The sequence below is a fragment of the Dendrobium catenatum genome, unplaced genomic scaffold (assembly GCF_001605985.2).
Source record: "Dendrobium catenatum unplaced genomic scaffold, ASM160598v2 original_scaffold_254917, whole genome shotgun sequence".
Classification (NCBI taxonomy): Eukaryota; Viridiplantae; Streptophyta; class Magnoliopsida; order Asparagales; family Orchidaceae; genus Dendrobium; species Dendrobium catenatum.
Window position 1 is genome coordinate 940,926 of NW_021573316.1, and position 21,899 is coordinate 962,824.

The following is a 21,899-nucleotide window of genomic DNA, read 5'->3' on the forward strand; positions in this document are numbered from 1 at the left end:
GGGACTTAGTTGAGTTTATTTTATGTGTATTGAAAATGTGGTAGTGAGGGTAAATGGATCATGTATCTTTATATCAATATAAGGATTTTTATGCAAATGTTATGAGTATCTCGAATTGAAGGTAAAGATTAGTCTGTCTTTAGACTATTATTAACTTTTTAAGGTCGAGACTAAGAACTTATCTAAGAAGTAGAAGTTCAGCTGGGGATTATATAGAAATTGAGATTTATTTGAAGCTTCATTGTATTTTTAGAAGCTTTATGAAAAATGTTTGTCATGAATGCGTAATTGTTGGAATTTCATTAAGAAGCTTCACAGTAAAGTGTGTTCATCTCGAATAATTATGAGATTAGTGACCTATTGAGAAGTTATGCGAACATAATAGAACTGTGAGGTTCTTAGGCATAAACGGATAATATATTGATAGTTAAAAAATTGAGTTGTCACAAATATGTTAAAAACCGGTTTAAAAGTTAGATAGTGAAGATTTAATAGTAACAATAAAAAAAGAAAAAAAAGAAAAAAAACAAGATTTAAATTAAGTTTTTTGTTTTGAGGTTGGAGTGAGATTTTACAAGTTCGATATATACATATATAGGGACCAGATGCTCTATGCTATATATATAGATAGAGGGAAACCAAATGCTCTATGCTATATGCCCTGGAGCTTTACTAGTTTTGGTGTGGTCGTCTCCGCGGCTTCCCTCGTCTCGCTGCAATGTCGACCGCGAAGCCTCAGCGATCCCTTGCAGAGATTGAGGACATCATCCTCCGCAAGATCTTCCTTGTCTCCCTCTCCCGACCCACCCAAAACGAACCTAAGATTGCTTACCTCGAGATGACGGCCGCCGAGATCCTCAGCGAAGGCAAACCCCTTCTCCTTTCCCGCGAGACCATGGAACGCGTCCTCATCGATCGCCTCTCCGGCGATTTCCCGGCAGCCGATACTCCTTTCTTCTACCTTGTTGGCTGCTTTCGCCGCGCGGGGGACGAGATCCGAAAGGTAGCATCAATGAAGGATCCCTCCGTTCGATCCGAGATCGAGTCGGCTATCAAGCAAGCAAAGAGATTATTCGTCTCATACTGCCGTATTCATGTCGGCAATCCGGATATGTTCGCTGCTGGGAAGCCCGCGGCATCCGAACTGCTTGATTTGATATTTTCGGAGGTGGCTTCTCCCATGGATGGCGTCAATAGCTTGGGATCAGGGATCAGTTGTCCTCCTGGATTTTTGGATGAGTTCTTCAGCGAAGGGGATGCCGAGAGCTTGGGACCAGTTATGAACGAGGTGTATGAGTTGCTGAGGGCAACCGTGGAGAGAGTATCGGCTCTTGGTAACTTTCAACAGCCGCTAAGGGCTTTGCAGCTTCTTGTTAGGTATCCCGAATGCGCTAAGGCTCTGGTAAATCATCCGAATTGGATACCAAACCAGTCATACTTCTTTATGGGAGATGGAAGGGTTATGGAGTTCAAGAGCATATTAGGGGCTTTCCTTCATGTCAGTGCCTTGCCTGATTACAAAGATTTTAAGAGCACACCGGACGTTGGGTTAGTGAAGTTTTATCTGCTATATTTACTGATTGGCAACATTTTGTATGCTTGCAACCGTACATGAGCTGCTAATAGTTCCAAATATTTCTGTTATGCCTCTACACCGCATACCAAAATTGCTAGGTGACCTTAACTCAATATGGCTGCCTAACACTTGAGGCCATAGGCCCATTCTAGACCCCGCCCAAGTAAAGCACTAAAAGCATTAGTTTACTTTGATAATCCTATTTCAATCATTTTTAATAGTGCAAACGAAAAGGCTCACGTCTAACTGTTGTAGAGAAGTAATAATTTTTTAATTTCATTTCATTTATAGTCTTAAATTTTGCTAAATAGATTGCGTCAAGCAAAGTAGTTCAGCTGTATATTTAAATAACTTGTGGTTAAGCTGCTTAAGTTTGCATCATGGGTATCTTAAGGATTATGCAAGTTTTGCTAATATTTATTCATCATTATAATAATACATGCTCTCTTTACTCGTGGGTTTTTTAGCTCTTCATCTCTTTCTTTATGTCCTCAGGTTCATCCATTCCATTCTCAAGATTTATTACTCTATAATTGTGAACTCTTACACCTACATTTTTTCTAGTTCTTTTTTTAATGTTTATCATAATTTCTCTAACTCCTAATGCAATTTTCACGTCCCCCTATTCAAAATGCAATAAAAAGTGAACTCATCGTCCACACTTGAAATATTAGCGTCTATCTCTCAATTGATGGTAACTGGTAAGGCACCCGCACCACCTTACTATTTGGTGTTCTAACTTAAGATAGTTTACTGCATGATACCTTAGTAATGTTCCCTGCCGTGAGATATGCTAGTTGTTATGGCTTTATATCCATTTTTCTATGCATTGAGTAGAGTGCTTGGCTCCTCTTTAATAACATAGCTATGCACCACTCTTGATAGTTCAAACTGTCAAAATAAGATGCGGGTTTTTCTTTTTTTCTCTTGGGATGAATTTGGATAAACCTGTGTTAGGAAATACCAAGAAATAACATAGCTATGCACCACTTTTGAATTCAGGAAAAAACATCCCCCTTGCAAGCCGATTTGGAGGAAAAGATAGAGAAATCACGAGCACAACAACTATATTTGATGAAAAAGAATAAACTAAAGCAAGATATAATTGGATCTTCAATTGGAGAGGAAGATCCGGTTCTCCCCACTCTTTAGATGCCGCTAGAGCCCTCACTAGAAACAATAACAACAAACTGCATCAAAAATCAGGATAAAAATCTCACCCTAGCCACCAAAACCTACTTAAACATACAATCCTTAGGTAAATCAAAATTGCCCCTTCTATTTGAATTTTCCCTCCTAAAACTCCCTTAATTTTTTCTTAATTAAGCTAGTGGATCCCACTTGGATGGGGCGGCAGGCATAGGGGGCGGAACATGCCTGTTCCGCCTCTGATTATAGTGAACGGGTCTTTGTTTGTGGCATGTTCCGCCTCTGATTATAGTGAACGGGTCTTTGTTTGTACCATTCTATCAACCTGAAATGTCATTTTTCTGGTTTCTTTTCAGTATAAATTCACATATTGTGATGGCATGTGTAATAACTTTTGAGCATCGAGTAATATGGCCTTGCTATCAAGTTCTTTTCATTCTTTTGAATAATGAAGATACTTAGATTGATATTGTTGTGAACCTTCTTAATTGGTCAGAAAGTTGTGTAACAAGGATTCGCTCCAAATAGGTGTTAAATTACAACTCAAAGTAAAGGTGGGAAACATTAGGAGGTAATAGGGGAAGGAGTAAGTAGCTGTAAATAATTACTTTAGTTAATAATTTTCTTGATAGATATTAAATATATAAGCTATAATTAGTTAGTATATTTCCTACAATAGAACTAACTTAATTCATTTCAGATCAAGTGATTTTTATAATTTTGGATGAGATGGATATAAATAATAAAAATGGTTCGAAATAGGACTACAAAGATAATTTTCCTATGTTTGTATTTTTGAACCTAGTTACATGCTTTGAGCAGCTTTTGCTCCTGAACGGAAAAATAAAGTTTTAGGGAAAGAAGGAAAGATAAATACATATATAAAAAATTATAGCAAAAGCATCATTGGTTGGTTCTCACAACCCAATTGAGTGCTTTTAGAGGCTCTAGCTTCATAATTGAAACATAAAAGTTTTATGAAAGAACGGAATAGAAATATGGATGCTGGAAATTTATCGTTGCTGTTCTTTTTAGCCAATCACTTTTTATTTATATCCATTTCATCCTGAATTACAATAATCAGCTAATCTAAAATAAAGTTCAATTAGCTATATTTGAGAGAATATTCTGATTAATTATAGCTCATATATTTGATATATATTATAATCAACATTTCTAATTACAACTATTGTTTATAGCTACTCACTTCGCTTTCTCTATTATCGCATGGTGTTTCCTGCACTTTGACCTTTAATCTGCTATCCATTTGGGGGCTTTTTTGGTTCTTGATCCAAGATCTTTGATGAACTAGGAAGGTTTACAACAAATATTGCTACAGCGTGCACCATTATCTGGATATTTAAAGGCCCCAAAATTGAACAAAATTGATCTCTACAATTTTGTTGTTTTGCTTTTTAGGATTAAAGGTTTGTGTAAAACATTATAATGGTTTAAAGCTTTTTGAAATCTTTTCTAAGTTTGCATGCATGATGGCTAGCCAAATCCCATTGCCAAAAGTTGTTGTATTACCTGAGTGTTTGTATTTTTGAAGAACCATTTGGTGGTTGCCGTGTGTTCTTTTGTACATTCTCACACTTGTGTTGCCTAATCTTTGCCATGTATATCAAGTAGATGCAGGGATTAGATTAATTTCAAATTAAAGTTTCTGGTGACAGATGAGTGCCTGTTTGCAGCTTTCATCTTCTTTTAACATCATAGTGAATAATTTTTATGTTTTATTTCATGTGCGTCCTACCTAGCAGGTACAGCTTCTTAATTTGGTATATAGTTTGAAAGTATTGTTTTGGATATAAAGTCACTTGAAATATGTTCATTCGGCTGTATCATGTAAATAGGAATGTACTTATAGAACATTATCCTGATTTGTTGATTAATCTATATCTCACAGACAACAATGCTTCTCTGAATCATCAACTCGTCGGCCAGCTGATCTTTCATCATCTTTCACAACAATTAGAACTGTTATGAATATTCTTTATGATGGTCTAGGAGAAGTAATCCTTACCCTCCTTAAAAATATTGACACACGAGATAAAGTTCTCGATTATATTGCAGCCATGATTGTGAAAAATTCAGCTAGGTCTGGTATGCAGGTAACTTGGAAAATACATTATTGTCAGTCAGAACCATTGGATGCTCGAAGTTTTGCTTTCTAATCCAAACACTTCTGCTATTTACTTGATCTTGACTCAGGTTAATCCATTGTCTTGTGCTAGTTCTGGTTCATTTGTCAATCTAAGTGCAGTCATGCTTCGACTCTCTGAACCTTTTTTGGATGCAAATGCATCAAAGAGAGACAAAATTGATCCAAAATATGTGTTCTTCAATAATCGTGTAGATTTGAGGTATGTGCCTTGTGAATTTTTACCATATTATTTGTTCAGTCAAATTTTGCTATCCTTTCTAATGATTAGCATCAAACTTTACCATAGACAATTGACAGCTATACATGCATCATCTGAAGAGGTTGTTTCATTCATGGAAAATCTCAAGAGGATTGAAGAGGAAGAAAAAGGGGAGAACCGTGTGTTGCAATCCTTTGAAGCGTCAACCTCTGGCAATAGTAGTGGAAGCTATGCCTCTCCAAGCACCAACGTAACAAAGAGTTCTACTGGAAAGAATAAATACTCTTTTATTTGTGAGTGTTTCTTTATGACTGCAAGAGTTCTTAATTTGGGACTGATGAAGGCACTATCGGACTTCAAACGTATAGTTCAGGTATTCTCTATTTTCTATTCATTATTTCATTTTGAGGCTATATTACTTTAAAGTTATCCTGACTTATGAGAAATGTAGTCGAAAAAATGTCTACCAAACACTACCTTTAGGATTTCTTACCTTTAATAGAAGTTTAGAAAGGTAAGATTGTAAGAATAAAGTTTTTTTTTAAAAATAAGTATCCTGAACCCATTACTTGATTGTTATTTGTATTCCGAACTTGGAATATGAAACTACTGGATACAGAGCAGTATATATAACACTATAAATTAATAGCTTTATTGGAGGTTATGCATAACTGTTCTTTTATAGATTTTTTAGAATCTGGGAAGTTGGGGCTTCAGCCGTTAACATCTTTTTACTTTATAAAATATTCTGTAGGAGCTGGCAAGGTTTGAAGAGGATCTCTCTACATTTAGAGAAATGAGAGAACAAGGAGCTAGTCCACAACTTGAGAACGATATAAGTCGCTTGGAGAAAGCAGTTGAGAAGTTATCACAGGAAAAGTTCTGTTATGAAGCCCAAATATTGCGAGTGAGTTAGATTTATATTCTGTTTTCTTAAATTATTTTTATATTATTCTTGATATAATGCTGCAAAGATCATTTTTAATTCATTGGCTTCAGCTTTTTATAAAGCTTTTTACATAGTTTATTGACCGAGTTACTTATGAGGGTTTTACTTACCTCCTATTTAGCTCTGTATGTTATTCATTTCTAGCTATGTTTTTAAGACTAATTATCATTTACAAATATGACTCTTTGTGAAATGGATAATATCTAACGGAGAATTGGCAAAAATGCAAATATTGTGTTAGACGAGCAAATTGGTTAACTGATTTTTATTTTGTATTTTTCTTTTTTCATTGTTTTGATTTTATTTTGTATTTGTATGAAACATGCTTATGATAATGTCACTTATGAGAATGGGTTGTGTTCTTTATTATTATTATTTCATTGGGTTGGGTCTCCTTTGATTTGGTTCAGCTTAATTGGTTAGTTTATATATATTGTTGTTTAGTTTATGTTCTTATAGATAAGTTTCATATCGACTTATTTTTTATTACGTGGGTTGTTTTTATTTTTGGTAATATAACACATTTGAGTCTTTTTGTCTCCTGTGTTAAGTATTCATGCGATCCTAATTGTTTGGAATTATTTGTGATTATTTCTACTATTATTTCCCATCGTTAGTCTAGATTCTCATCTCATGCTTATCTTGGAGTGAATCCATGCATATATTGGAATTCAACTCTTGTTGATCTGTTACCTAATCCACATGAAACTTCTTGGTGAGTTTTAAGCTGCAATTGGGGCTTTTGAAATTGTCGATTTTGATATGGAAATTAGATGATTATAAGTACAAAAATTGATTCATGTATTAGATAATTTTTTCATGAATAAAATATTTATGTTTTTTCAAGCTTGTGTGCTTGATTGATGTTGATTTTTTATGGCAAAATCCATGCCATTCTAAAATCATATCATCACAATAGAATAATCAAATAATCCTAGGTCATATCACAAGTAGGTGTATATGAAAGCCATAAAATATGGTGATGCGGACATCCAACCATGAAAGCATATCAGAGGAGGAGACCAAAATTGACAGTCCAGATCACACCATTTTATTTTAAGTTATTATTTGTATTTTTTATTTATTTATGCATTTCTCCCTTTTTACCCTCATTGGAGGGTAGGGGTGTAAACGAGTCGAGTCGAGTCGAGTTTTTTCCCTCATTTAGCTCGGCTCGTTAGATGGAAAGCTAGCTCAAACTCGAGCTCGAGTCGAACTCGACTAGCGAGCTCGAGCTCGTCTAACTGTAAACGAGCTTGAGCCGGATCGCGAGTGGGCTCGTGAGCCATGGGCAGGAATTTTTTAAATTTAGACGGGATTTTTAAAAATTAGGCGGGATTTAAAATTTAAGTGAAATTTTTAAAATTTAGTCAAAATTTATAAAAAAAATTATGAAATGTTTATCATTTAAATAAAGCTTAGGTTGGTTTTATTTATTTTTTTAAATATTTAAATTAAAAAAATAAAATTAAGTTATTTAACAAATATTAATATTTATTCGAGCCCATAAACGAGTTTGGCTCGATCCGGCTCGCGAGCTGGCTCGGCTCACTTGCACCCCTACTTGAGGGAGTAGTCCTATGTAAGCCTTAGGGGCATATGTTTGTCTTTTGAATTTCTTTTGTTTTTGAGGCCTATATATAGAGGCTCATGTTAATGTATTATGATGATGGATTATTAATAAAAAAAATTTTACGCACTCTTATTCTTTGGGGATAATTTTGGTGAGATCCCTATGTGAGGGAAGTGTCCGGGCTCGTGGTTTGAAGTCCCTACGTGAGGGCAACGAAATACCCACCAGCCTCAGGAAGTGTCCGGGCTCATGGTTTGAAGTCTCTACGTGAGGGCATTGTAGAGTTGTTGTGTGTGTCATGAAAGTCTAGGTTTCTTTAAGTTGAGCTTTCTTTCTTTGAGTCTAAATTTCTTTTTGAGTTTTTATCAAAAAAATGGAAAAAGACAAAAAGAACGATTCAGTAAAAAATGAATGCAAGCCAAACGATCCTGAAGTCCCTCTTTCGATGGACAGATGGATTCCAACAGATCCGCTTCAAAACGAATTGTACAAACTTCAATATCACATGTTCTTATGTGATGAGAAATACGAGAAAAGGAAGAAATATCTTCAAGATCAATTTGAGAAAGAAAAAGAAGAAATCCTGAAGAAATTCGAGGCTAAGATTCAAGAGTTAGATGCACTCCCATCGTCTCCTCGGATCAAATCAAAAGACAACTCATCGGGAGATGAGTTTTTCAAGTAGGGGAGTCTGATGTATGCAGGGGGGGGGGTCAAAACAAGAGGAAGATTTTTTTTGACCCTTGGGCTTCTGGTGTTCTCTGGTGAAACTTGGTTTCTTGGTTTTGAGCTCAAAATGCTGAAATTCTACTTGGTGTTAGCTCATAAATGCTTGAGCTAAAGTTTTAGCTCAATGATTGGGGATTAATTGTTCTTCCTAGCTCATTAATCTAAAAATGTTTGCTATTAAGTCTTGAATTTATTCTGTAGTGGACTTTGCCCCTTTTCCTCCCCTTTGTCTTTTCGTTTTCCTGTGCTGGCTGATTCTCCCGTGCCTTGCCCTTTGGTTCCCACGGCTGCTGATTGGTCCCCGTGCCTTGCCCCTTGGATTCCCGTGGCTGGCTGCTCGGTTCCGTGGCTTTTTCTGCTTGGTTCCCGTGGCATCTTTTCTCTGTTTTGCTGAACCGTTTAGAGGCTGCTGTGTTGTGACTGTTGGCCTTTTATTTCCCTAAATCTGATAGGCTGTTTGGTGGCTGTTGAGTGGAGATTTCAATGGCTGCATCTCTGTTTTCTGTGCAGAATTCCTACTGTAGTTTTTGGAGACTTTTGGCCTTTCATTGGGTGTCTTTTGGCCTTCTAGTTCCCATAATTTAATAGGTTTAATTAATACTTTTAGGGGCTGTTTAGCTGCCTTCTTTTGCCTATAAAAATGGAGGTGTTTTGGCATAAAAAAAAGGAGCTGAAAAATTATGATTTTTGGAATAAAAACCTGAGAGGTTTTTTGGAAAAGCTTGAGAGCTTTGTCCACTTCTTCTACTCCTCTTCTAGGAAAGCTTGCGAGCTGCTCCTCCTTCATCTCGGCCTCTTACCTCTTTCTTCTCTCCGCAAGTTCAATGCCATTTGTATCTTTCTTCTTCATGGATGAAAAGCAAGTTTAGGTGTTTGTTTTTATTTCATAAGTTTGTAAGTGTCATTTCAAAATGTCAAAGTTATGTTGTGTCTTTCTATTTAAAGTTGTAAGCATCGTTTTATTTCCATCAAAATTGTTTTTTTTAAATGTTATGTTTTGTCTAATTTTTAGTATTTTATGTATTTCCTTATAGCCTAAGAAATCTTGTAATATTCTTGTAAAAATTGGGGTCTCCCTATATTTTTGCTTGCATCAAAACTCCACCACCACCTCCTAACCAGCAACCCCATCCCCTTCATTATACGTCAACTCCTTCCCCACAACCCTCCCCTTCCCCACCGAAATCCACACCTCGCCCCCCTTCCCTTGGCTCCACCCATTCAAATCTTGCATTCAAATGCCCTTTAATCTTCTTTTGTGACCCTTAATTTTCCAACATTAAATGCACTTGAACCCTTGGTATTTCCAAGCATAATTAATGTGGAAATCATTTCGGATTTTCACTTGAAATTATTAAAAATCTATATAATGAGCTCAAAAGCTCAGCAGTAATTCAAAACTCACTAAAGCTTTTAATACAATGACTAAATAATCAATATGATATGCTTAGTCTAATATAATCAATAATAGTCAATATAGTTAATGACCAAATATTATCAATAAAATTCAAAAAGATTAATAATAAAACCAAGGATTCATTACAATGAATCTAAAGATTAATTATTGGTATAAAATTCAATAAATCGGTAAAATAACGGTGCAAAAATTATTAATAAATTATTATAGGAATCTATCTTATCTATTAATATGCATTATCTGTTTATGTATTATTAATGCATCTAAATATTGTTAATGATATTAATGTATCTGTCAATGTCATCAGTGCTATCAATATATGCATGCATCAATGTATGATTTAGCAAGACAGGACTTCCAGCTTTAATGTGATATTTTCAACATCATTTATCCAAGTTATTAACATAGAGTTATAAACATTCATTTGTATGCGTAGTAACAAGTGATGCATGCCTAAGCCTCTACCTTAAAATTCAACAAAATAAAGCAAGAGCATCACTATATGAATACATAGTGAATTTCACCAAGTACTTTTATTGCCTTGATGATGCTTGCATTAAATAAAGTATTAAGTTGGTCACAATACATTTTTTTAATTTCAATGATTGATAGAGATTTTAAGTAGTATTAATATATGTACAGAAATGTCATTCATTCCTCGAGAAATTAAAATAAAAACTATTAAATTTAGAGTTTTTTATACAAACATAACTTCTAACATTCATATTAGCAATTAAAACCTTAGCATTCTTGTAATTATAGAAATATCATAGGTAGTTTTTTTTTTTTAATATCAAGGTAATTTGCAAAATACGCCTCTCCCTCTTCCTTTTCCTTTACATTTTGAGTGACTCTTGTGCCGACCCCTTGTTATTCCATCGTGTGCGTTGCTGATTACTGTTGGTGAGGTGCTCATCACTATAAAGGAGTGGCCCACACCACCCTCATCAGTGGTCGTAGTTTTTGATTTAGCTACGTTACATGGTCACGAGAAATATAACCTTTTGGTTCACCTACTTAGTATGGGGTATCAATTAAAATGTTCACCGTCCAGATTTTTATTAGATCTCATGATAAATTTCCTTTTGCTCAACATATATAAATATTTGCATTTAGAAATGAAGATTTTTGTTCTTCAATTAACTGAAACATGCATCTAATGATTGTGGTGCGAGCTTTATTGCATGATTGCTTTATTTAATTTTTCAATATTATCCTAAATCTAGAAGTTAATTGTGAACATTATTTTCACGTATTTAATTTAGAAATTCTCTTCGATGGTCTAGTTGAGCAACATGCTCTAACTAATACCTCTTTTGTTGAAGGACGGAGCTCTACTTCAGCAAGCACTATCTTTCAATAGGTTAGTGGTCATATGGTTGGTTAGTCTTGTTGGTGGCTTCAAAATGCCTCTGCCAAGAGAGTGTCCAATGGTATTTGCATGCATGCCAGAACATTTCATTGAAGATGCTATGGATTTACTCGTCTTAACTTCTCGAATTCCAAAAGCCCTTGATGGGTTTTTGCTGGTATGTTTCTTCTAGAGATGTTTATTTAGTGCGTTCTTTGGTTTCATGATAAGGGAACACAATTTTCATGAATGTCTATTTTTTTTTTGAACTATTGAAATACGGTGCTTCCAGGAGGACTTCTTAAACTTTATAATCATGTTCATGGCTAGTCCATCTTATGTAAAAAATCCATATCTGAGAGCAAAGATGGTCGAAGTGCTGAATTGCTGGATGCCACAACGAAGGTATATTTACTTGTTTGTCCTAAATTAATTGAGTGCCAAATTGCTACTTTTTTTTTTATTAACCTCGTCTACTGACATGAGCACAACCTTAATTTTTTTTTTTTAATTTGTCTTCCAGTGGGGTTTCTTCCACAGCTTCGCTTTTCGAAGGACACACGTTATCTCTTGATTATCTACTCAGGAATCTCCTAAAAGTGTATGTAGATATTGAGTTTACTGGTTCTCATAATCAGGTAGATTACACGCAGTATTGTTTTTGTATGTTTTATATGTTGCATGTACTCAGTGTTTCTTCCTAGGGTTGCGCAGTTTCAAAAAGACTTCATATGATTTTGATTTAGTGGTTGCATTACAATCTTATGCAGTTCTTTGATAAATTTAGAATTCGCCATAACATTGCTGAGCTATTAGAGTATTTATGGAATGTCCCTAGCCATCGCAATGCGTGGAGGAAGGTGAGTAGTCTTCTTGGGTTGCCGGTTCACTGCCTGTATTCCATTGTCTTGAGTTTCTACTTGGACCTTCTTACATGGAGTTCATGTTCATTGCATCTGTTTATTGACACAGATAGCTAAAGAAGAAGAGAAGGGTGTCTACCTGAATTTTTTGAACTTTCTTATCAATGATAGTATCTATCTTCTAGATGAGAGTTTAAACAAAATTCTTGAACTTAAAGAAATAGAAGCAGAAATGTCCAATTCTATTGAATGGGAAAGGAGACCAGCTCAAGAAAGGGAAGAAAGAATGCGTCAATTCCATTCTCAAGAAAATGTGAGTCATACCTTTTTTTATTAAAGGTCTCTATGTTTATTTTATATTCATTTTGTAGGGATAATTGTAACTGATAGGCCACATTTTGATATGTATGGGCATGCTGACACTTCCAGATTATTCGCTTCGACATGAAGCTGGCAAATGAAGATGTGGGAATGCTTGCGTTCACGTCCGAACAAATTCCATCTCCTTTCCTTCTTCCAGAAATGGTAAATGTTCTCTTTGGAGTGATCTACCTGCAAATTGGATCTAGAGAATGTTCAATTGGCCTCACAAATAATTTCTTTCATTGGATATCAGAAGTTAATAATCGTAATCCAAACCTTAAACCACTATTGATAGAAATAGAGTTACAAAGATATGAAATTAAATTTAATTCTAACAAAATATTTAAGGTCAACGTAATTTTGTCCAAAAGGATAATTCAATCAAATAAAATAAATCTAATATGAAAATATGATAAATTTAAACAACAATCAAAGATGATTCCAAAAGGCCTGAAAATTACTCCAGTTCAACTTCTTTGTATCCTGATTTGAGTCTCTTTGGTTGTTCTATGAAAATTTTATTTTCTTTGGACTAAATTATTTGATTTGTACTGCATCATGTGCTCATAAAACCAATATAGACATTTGATGAACATTTACATGTTTTTAAAATAATGGATTTTGAATTGCTTGTCACCAAAGCAAAAAAAAAAAAAAAAAAAAAAAATTGTCACCAAAGCAAAAAAAAAAAAAAAAATTACAATTCATTCTAAAGGGACACTAGAATATCGGTAAATTGTAATAGTACGAATTAATTTACATGATAATACATTTTTAGTATTTGTATTTTCTGTTTCCATGTAATATTTTTGCTTTTTTAATTGGTTAAGACTTGAAACATTGCCTCGTGGGTCTTTTGATGAAATGCCTTTCCTTATTCTCGTTGGTGATTGGAAGTCTCAACTAATTACAGGTGGAAAGAGTGGCTAGTATGCTAAATTATTTTCTGTTACAACTTGTTGGACCTAAGAGGAAGTCTCTTATTGTAAAAGATCCAGAAAAATATGAGTTCAGACCAAAGCAGCTTCTAAAGCAAGTTAGTATTTTGAGGATCCTTGTTGGAGAATCTCTATCATACTTCATTCAGTGATTTCAGTCCCAACATATTTTTTTGGACTTGAATTTCATTTTTCCCCCCTCAACTTACTATACCATTTTCTTCTCAAGATTGCTGAGATTTATGTTCACATTGCAAGAGGAGACCACGAAAATGTGTTTCCAGCTGCATTATCGATGGATGGGCGAGCATACAATGGAAATGTATGTATCTTAGGCTTCGTTTGGGACGACTTTCTTCCTGCTTCTTAAAGCAGCTTTCTATTAAAAAAATTGATTTTATATTAGAAAACCGCTTTAAGAAGCATGAAGAAAGCCGTCCCAAACGAAGACTTAGTTGCAAACTTCTACTTATTTTTAGCTTCTAATATGGTGAATAGGCCTAGCTTTCTCATAATCTGACTGTTTTTTTTTTTTTGGTTCCAGTTGTTTACTGCCGCTGCTGATATTTTGTGGAAAATTGGGGAAGACAGCAAAGTTATCAAGGAATTTGTTCATCTTGGTGAGAAAGCTAAAGCTGCTGCTTCTGAAGCAATGGATGCTGAGGCGGCCCTTGGTGACATACCAGAAGAATTCCTTGACCCTATTCAGGTAACAGTTTTCTTTATTCACAAACTCTTTCCAAACAATGGAACTGAAGCTATATAGGTTTGAGAATCTCCTTCTAGTTCGTTTCTCCGCTTCTGTTTGTTAGAGAAAATGTTGAAATATGCATTATGTATGCAAAAAATTCACGGGTGATTGTTAGTAACTTGAAGAAGCATGGAATGATTTGCGAAGTTAAATTGGGTTAGGGAGGGGGTGGGGGTGGTACGGGGAAGCGTGAGTGTTGGCTGCTTTTAAATTTGGGAAATTTACATACATACCACTTTATAACATCTATTTATATATCTAACATCCAAAATTTTAATATTACATGCATACCATCCTATATTATTTTAATTTTAAATATACCACTTTTATTTATTTTCTACCACTCATATATTTCATTTCTACCACTCCTATTTGATCTGAGAATGAACTATGGGTGGTTGTATGTAATATTAAAGTTTTAGGTGTTAAATATGTAAATGGAATAGTATTAGATGGTATGTATGTAAATCTCACTTTAAATTTTTTCTGTTTGACTTGATAATTACTTGGTGATTTTATTTCGGTATTTGTTCAAAGTGATTAAGGGAGTGAAACTTTGCACGGGTGTGCTTTTCTGGTCTTTAAGGGAATGCATTTGTGGGGATTTTGGGGTTGTTGGGGGATTATGAGGTTTTTTTAGGTATTTGATTTATAGCTGATGCTTGAAGGATACCTTTTTTGATTCTTACTGTTGAATCTTTTGTTTGTGATTCGTACTGCTGAATGTTTTGTTTGTGATATTTCAGCGTGTTTCTGCTGCTCTTTCGTAACCTTGAAGTAGGGTGTAAGTGAGTCAAGCCGACTCACGAGCCGCGGCTCAGGCTCGGCTCGATAATTGCTCGTGAGCCAAGCTTGATGGCCTAACAAGTCAAGCTTGAGTCAGGCCTGACTCAATTCGTTAGCTGGGTCGTTTAAAAAATATTAATTTAAAATGTATTTAAAATATATTAGCATTCTGAATTTTAAGTACAACATTGTAAAAGATGTTTAAACAATATATCTCATTATCTTATATTAAGTGATTCTTTATTATTATTATTTTTAATTCCTAAAAAAGTTGGAGTAGCTCCAGTGAAGATAAGAATAGAGAGAGTCATCTTAGATGGTTTGGTCACATAAAACGACAGCCTTCAAATGACCTGGTTAGGAAAGTAGATGTATTAGTTTTGACTTATGTTAAGAAAGGTAGAGGTAGACCTACAAAGACTTGGTTAGAAAAATATTAGAAATGACATTTCTTTATTATATTTAAATGAGAATTTAACTTTTAACATGGCACAACAGAGAAAAAAGTTTAATGTAGCCGACCCCAAATAGTGGGATAAATGCTTGATGTTGTTGTTGTATTCATTTTATCATTATATTATAATAATATTTTGAATCATAATTATTTTCTCTTTCATTACCTCGTTAGCCGGCTTGAACTCGTAGAATAAAGCTTGAGCTCGAACTCGATTAATTAATCAAGCTCAAGCTCAAGTTAGGAGTGACTCAAACTCGACTCGACTCGTTTGCACCCCTACCTTGAAGTCTTTTTTACGCCTGGGTTCTCTTGTTCTTTATTAGTAAATGCTGTTGCATATGTGCATTCACAGGTAATTAGATGTACGCTCATGCCTGTCAAATAACTCCTAGCATCTTGATTTGCAGATCAAACTAGCACTTTCTGTCTTCTTTTGTTTTTCCTGAGTACAGCTCTTTGAGAATTTGGCTGCCTTGAGATTCATATGCATCTATTGTCACTTAATTGGCTTCATAAATGCATGATGCTAATTACCATTATCTTGAAAATTTCCTAATCATGTTCGCATTTGTAGCCTTTTATTTACCATATACTAGCTTTTCTATGCTCGTACTTTACCTTTGGTTCTCGTTTTCTCCTATTACTAGTTTTGTTTAATGTTTTTCTTTAATACTAGTTTTGTTTCATCAACGCAGGATATATCCATATACTTGTTGGATCTGCTTTTATAGTCGTACAGTCTCTAATAATTCAAATTATATCAAACTCGACTAGAATCAATCACTCATGTAAACCTATGATAGTTTTTAATAGAATACAAATAAAGTGTAAGGAAAAAAAACATCACCAAATAAAGAAGGATCAAACCTCCTACTTGTAGAAAGAGATGACCTCTTACTAAAATTCCTACTCGAACTAGGAAGACAGAAGGAATGCACATCCAGCTATAAATTTATTTAGAATGATTGAATTTTTATACACATAAAACCCCTTCTTATAATCACCAAACCCAACGTAAGCCTAAATTAATTTATGTAGAACCTGCTTAATAGCTTAGCCGCATGACGACATACCATTAAAACCTAGGGGTGTCAATTTCGGGTCACGGGTCAGGTTCGGGTCGAACCCGAAACTGACTTGGCACTATTCAGGTTCGGGTCAATCCGACCCGTTTTTGCAAACGGGTCAATTTTCTCGACCCGAACCCGACCCACTTCGGGTTCGGGTCAACCCGACCCGACCCGAATAGTGCCTTTCATCTTCTCTTTTCGCCGTTGCTGTTGGGCTTCGTTGCTTCGCAGGAGGTATAGAGATTGCACGCGTCGCTTCTTCGGCTTCTTGATGGCTGATCGACATCGCTCCTTTGACGATTTTCCCTTCTCATCGGATATGAAGTTACAACATTTTGATCGGAAGCAACGACGTGAGTTCACTCGTTGATGTTCGGCTTCGTTGTTGTTCGGGTCATTCCCGAGTTTCCAGGTTAACCTGAACCCGACTCGGTTTTGCAAACAGGTTGATTTTCTATACCCGAACCCAACCCGCTTCAGTTTCAGGTCAACCCAAACCAGAAATTTTCGGATCGGGTTTTCGGATCGGGTCCAAATTGACACCCCTATTAAAACCTACTGGGCCAATGTAAAATTCTTCTGGAGCAGCTTAGCCTTTGGACAACATACTATCAAACTCTGTAAGTCACCACTAAGAGAACTATAGCAAGTCTCTCCACCCATAAACATCCAAAAACTACCGCCTTAGAATCATATGGCTTAGCGTGATCTTGGTGCATGACACTCAATAGCCACACATCTTCATTTGAGGAGTGTGATGACTGGTTTAGAGGATTCTTTTATGGGGGGAAGATTGTTGGATGCTTATTATGCCTATTGATGTACGCTACAAGAACAATTCGTATTAAAGATTTTCCAATGAATCGGGGTTTTTAAATTTTAGTGGTACCACTATAAATTTTCTTAATCTATTGGTTTATATAAGCATCCAATCTATTTAATATTGTCCCCTCTTGAGGTTTCACATCATAGTAGCTTATAGTATAATATGAGAAAATGATCAAAATGATGCCTTCAATCTTTATGAAAGATTAAAATTGTGATGCCTGCCTTAGAAGCTAATTTTGAAGAATTGTTCATTTATCTTTTAATAAACAACAATCAAAGCTATCTAATATCATATATCAACAATAAACAGTAAAAACATATTCTATATTTTAATACATCAACGTATATATTTGTATTCATTACAAAAAATCATGTATTCTACTCTGAATATGTATAATCACATCATAGCTATTTTGTCCTAAGAACAAAAATAAATAAAATAAAAAGAACATGACCATGAAGGAATCTTGACCAGCCTCACACTCCTAATTCTCTGTTATGATCTGAAATCATTTAACAACATATAATGAGTTAAAAAGCCCCGTAGGTCACCAACACATACAACTGAGTTCAAAGCATGACAAATGAGCAATATGCATGTCAACAGTCAAATCATAATAGTAGCATTCATGTGATCGTTGAATCAGTACAAAAATAATAAATTTCACATGCAATAGTAGTATAGTCTTTAAATAGTAAAATACTACGGTATAAAAATCAATAAAACAATAAATCAGTACGAGTGTAAACTCTATAAAATAATCATCGTATCCGTAATGCCAATCAGTACATAACTCAGATAAAGCATCAAATTAAAACATTAGTAAAGGCTGTTGAAATCAAATCAATATAATAAAATCATATAGAAATGTACATATATTATCCAGTTATTCTACATCAATATTAAATCAATATTTTAATCATATGCTCAATATATCATGTATATCATAGACGTAATGAATATATCATATTTTGCATCAATAAATCATTAACAATGTTAATAATAAATCCGTACAGTAATATAAACAATGCTTCGATAATATTCATTTCAATAGTCACACTAGACAAATAAGAATTATGGCTGCACGATGTTTTTTAGTATCAGTAATCTTTGGCTGAGTAAACATATTCATCACTCTTTGTCTGTCGGCACAATCATCTCCTTATGACTCTCAATCAGTGTATCACGTGAATCAGTAGAGAATAACACCAAACCACAGTATTTAAAAGAAAACCCGTCGGTCAACCATCCCGTACAGGTCAATCAGTTTCCAACCAACTGGTCAACCTTTTTTACTTTTCTTTTACACACATTATTATCAAAGTATTTCAATAGTAATAGCAACCAGCTAGTAATTAATCACATTTTTACATTCATTTTCAATGCATTGCAGTAAATAAAACATAATTGAGCTTAATTCAAAAAGTACCAAAATATCTTAATGGAGCAAAAATTCACATTTTCAAAATTTAACCAAATTACCAAAAATATTGCATAAAATAACATTCCAAAGTTTTAGTTGAATTAGATCACAATTTTTAGACGTCAAAAAAAAATTTTGAGTAAGAAAAAATCCTTGTATTTTTAAATCACTTGGTGAAAAATCTCAAAGAAATATTTAAAATGTTCATAATCTCAATATCTATAACATAAAAAAAAAGTTATGCTGTGAAAGTTTTATCAATACAAAATTATCGTCACTTTTAGATAACAGAAATTCAAATTTGATAAAAAAAGTATCAAAAACATAAAATCTTTGAAATAAGAATATGGTGAAGGTTCCTTACAGCGAGACAAACAATTTTCTCAACAGAGACTACCACCAAAAATCATTCCGCGACTTTTAAAATCCAAGTTCTATTTTCTCATCAAATTTCTCTCAAATTCCTATCTACCTACTCTTTGTTAAAACGTTTTAAGTGAAATGACTTTTTAGATTATTATATAAGTGGAATAAGATATTTATAATATTAATATAAATATTTAATTCAATTAATTTTTTAATATAAAATTAATATTAATCATTTTGGTGATTTAAAAGTTATAGAAAAATATTCATAAAATAAATCTTTTTTAGAAATATTGATGAAATCAGTTTGCAAAACAGACATCCATCGATATTCCCACTTATAATGACAGTTGTCAATTTATAAAGGATTTTCACCTGTGCCTAAAAATCACGAAAAAAATCATATAATTAAAATACTCTAATTTAAATGCTATAGAGAAGACGGTTTTTGATTTGGACTTATATTGACTAAAAAAAAAAATGTTAGAGTCAACATACAGATTATTATAAAAAATAATCTTCAATTATATTAAATGATCATTTTGATTCCTCAACTCCTTAAAGTGGTTCCTTTTTAAAGACTCGAGAGATCAAAATGATCCTTTAATAAAGTGTCAAGGAATCATTTTGATCATTTTTATAATATTATATATTTAGGAGCTTCAGCCTGCTAAAAATTTTGTTCTTACCGTTCCAAAATTATCATCCATGCTTATGTTTTCTCTCCTTGCAGTACACCCTGATGAACGATCCAGTAATTTTACCATCATCAAAGGTCACAATTGATCGACCTGTAATCCAAAGACACCTTCTTAGTGATAATGTAAGTATTATCTATTATATTGTTGTTATGAAGATCTAGCTTTTAGTAAGACTTATTCTTGTGTTATTGCAGACCGATCCATTTAACCGATCTCATCTGACTCAAGACATGTTGATACCCAATGTGGAGCTTAAGGCAAGAATAGAAGGATTCATCAAATCCCAAGGTTCAAGGAATCAAAGCTGACAATTTCACATTAGGTACCGAAGAAAAATCTAGTCCTGTCATATTATTCTTTTATGAATCTTCTTAAACTTAGGGGCTGGCCATGAATCGAGAAGTAAAAATGGTGATTTGCTTTCATTACAAGGTTGCAAGAGGTTTGGATCAGTTGTGTAGAGGATATCTATGCACATATTTTATTTCTTCGACTGCATGAAGTATATATATATATTGTATGATCATGCCATGATCAGGTCCGATGAGTTAACTTAGGCTTCGTTTGGGACGGCTTTTTTATTACTTCTTAAAGCAATTTTTAGTACAAAAGTTTAAATTTTTGTGCTAAAAATCTGCTTCGGAAAGCAGTAAGAAAGTTGTCTCAAATGAAGCCTAAGTCACAGTTTGGCTGTCCAATGTATAGTACTAAAATCATTAACAGTGAACCACTATCCCTTCTTTCAATGGTATGTAATTAAGTTATTATGTAAGCTCTGTGCACTGATAATGGGGCAGCTATTCAAGTTTCTATTACCCTAAAATCTTATTGCCTTTGATATATAAACTAAATAGGAAATAAATTGTGTTCTGAGCTAAAATAAATTTGTTGGGTTTCAGGACTATAAAAAAACAATCATAATTCAGTAGTGAGTATTCTCAACTGTTACTGAGACCGGTACAGAGTACTTGCGGATGTAAATATGACATAGGGTGTTCTTCATAATATGGCAACAGAAGTTAAAACTATCAATTTTTTCTTGCTAAAGAGTTGTATTTCAGTTTTATGATTGTTTTTTATTTCTCTCTTCATTAGTTCTTTGATCTTCATTTGCACTTGATATCATTTTCTTGTTGCCATAGCTTTGTTTTTTTTATTTTCAGCAGTGGAGGAACTATTCTGCAACTTCTTATGTTATATCATTTCAAGCATGTGTGGGAATTTAAGGAGCTATGTGAAAATTTAGAATGTCATGAGACACACGGTGATTTTCATCAAGCAATTTCTGTGTTTTGGTCAAATGAACCTCATGATGATTATCTACCTCTGCAATCCATCAATGCATCTTTTTTTATTGATATTAATTGTGTTATTTTTTATTGTTTAATTTTAGGATTAATAATTCCTATAAATTGAAAAGGTTGGAGTAACGCTATTCGAAGATAAGGTTAGGGAGAGTCGCCTTAGATGGTTTGATCACTTTGGGGTTCATTGTTCTGTTTCATCCTTTATTTGTTGTATCCTATAGGCTTACGTAACTTCATAAATTAAAAATGAATTGCAGTTTCAGAAAAAAAGATTATAATCATTCCCTACAAAACAAATGCTAAAATGCATGTAGGTGCTACCCATCAGCTTTCAACTTTTCATTTTTTGTATATCATAAATTTATACTTCAATATTTTAAAAAATTTACTCTAAGAATATTTTTAATGTAATTTGTATATATACTTATTAAATAGAAATATTAGATAAAGAAATATATAAAAACTATTTAATATGTATTTAAAACCTGTGATTGGAATATGAAAATTTTAAACGATAATCGTAAGAATAAAAAGCTGATAATACCAAACTTGGAAAAAATAAGATTTTTCACAACATGTGATTATATAAATTATGAAGCATCGCAAAATGTTAAACCTCTATAACATTCAATTGAAAAGAACATATTTTCCATCAAACTTCCTTTTCTTTTTAACTTTTTATCTGAAATAATTTAAAAATATAAAAAGGTTATTCTTCAATCAATCTCCTAAAATCTTACTATTTAATCAGCGGTGAATCCACTATAAAATCTATCAACTTAGATAAAATATACTTTTACTTAGAATGAGCATTCAATTTAAAACAATTTTATAAGTAAATCCATTAGTTTAGATTTTTCATATTCCTCCATTCAAAAAAAAAAAAAACAATTCATTAAAAATAAATTAAGTTCTTTTTGTTGATGTATAACTAA

The 21,899-nt window shown here is 33.7% G+C and overlaps 1 protein-coding gene across 1 annotated transcript; it reads left to right on the top strand.

The window, feature by feature from the left end:
- Window positions 1–635: 635 nt before the first annotated feature.
- LOC110103546 (probable ubiquitin conjugation factor E4) lies at window positions 636–20,515 on the top strand. The gene is made up of 16 exons (XM_020832310.2): window positions 636–1,548; window positions 4,635–4,839; window positions 4,940–5,091; window positions 5,179–5,464; window positions 5,846–5,998; window positions 11,085–11,288; window positions 11,403–11,515; window positions 11,634–11,748; window positions 11,881–11,970; window positions 12,083–12,286; window positions 12,403–12,498; window positions 13,250–13,372; window positions 13,504–13,596; window positions 13,819–13,983; window positions 19,690–19,779; window positions 19,852–20,515. Exons 1-16 carry the CDS (start codon window positions 719–721, stop codon window positions 19,963–19,965), a joined length of 3,033 nt encoding a protein of 1,010 aa, XP_020687969.1. The 5' UTR covers window positions 636–718; the 3' UTR covers window positions 19,966–20,515.
- The last annotated feature ends 1,384 nt before the right edge of the window (window positions 20,516–21,899 follow it).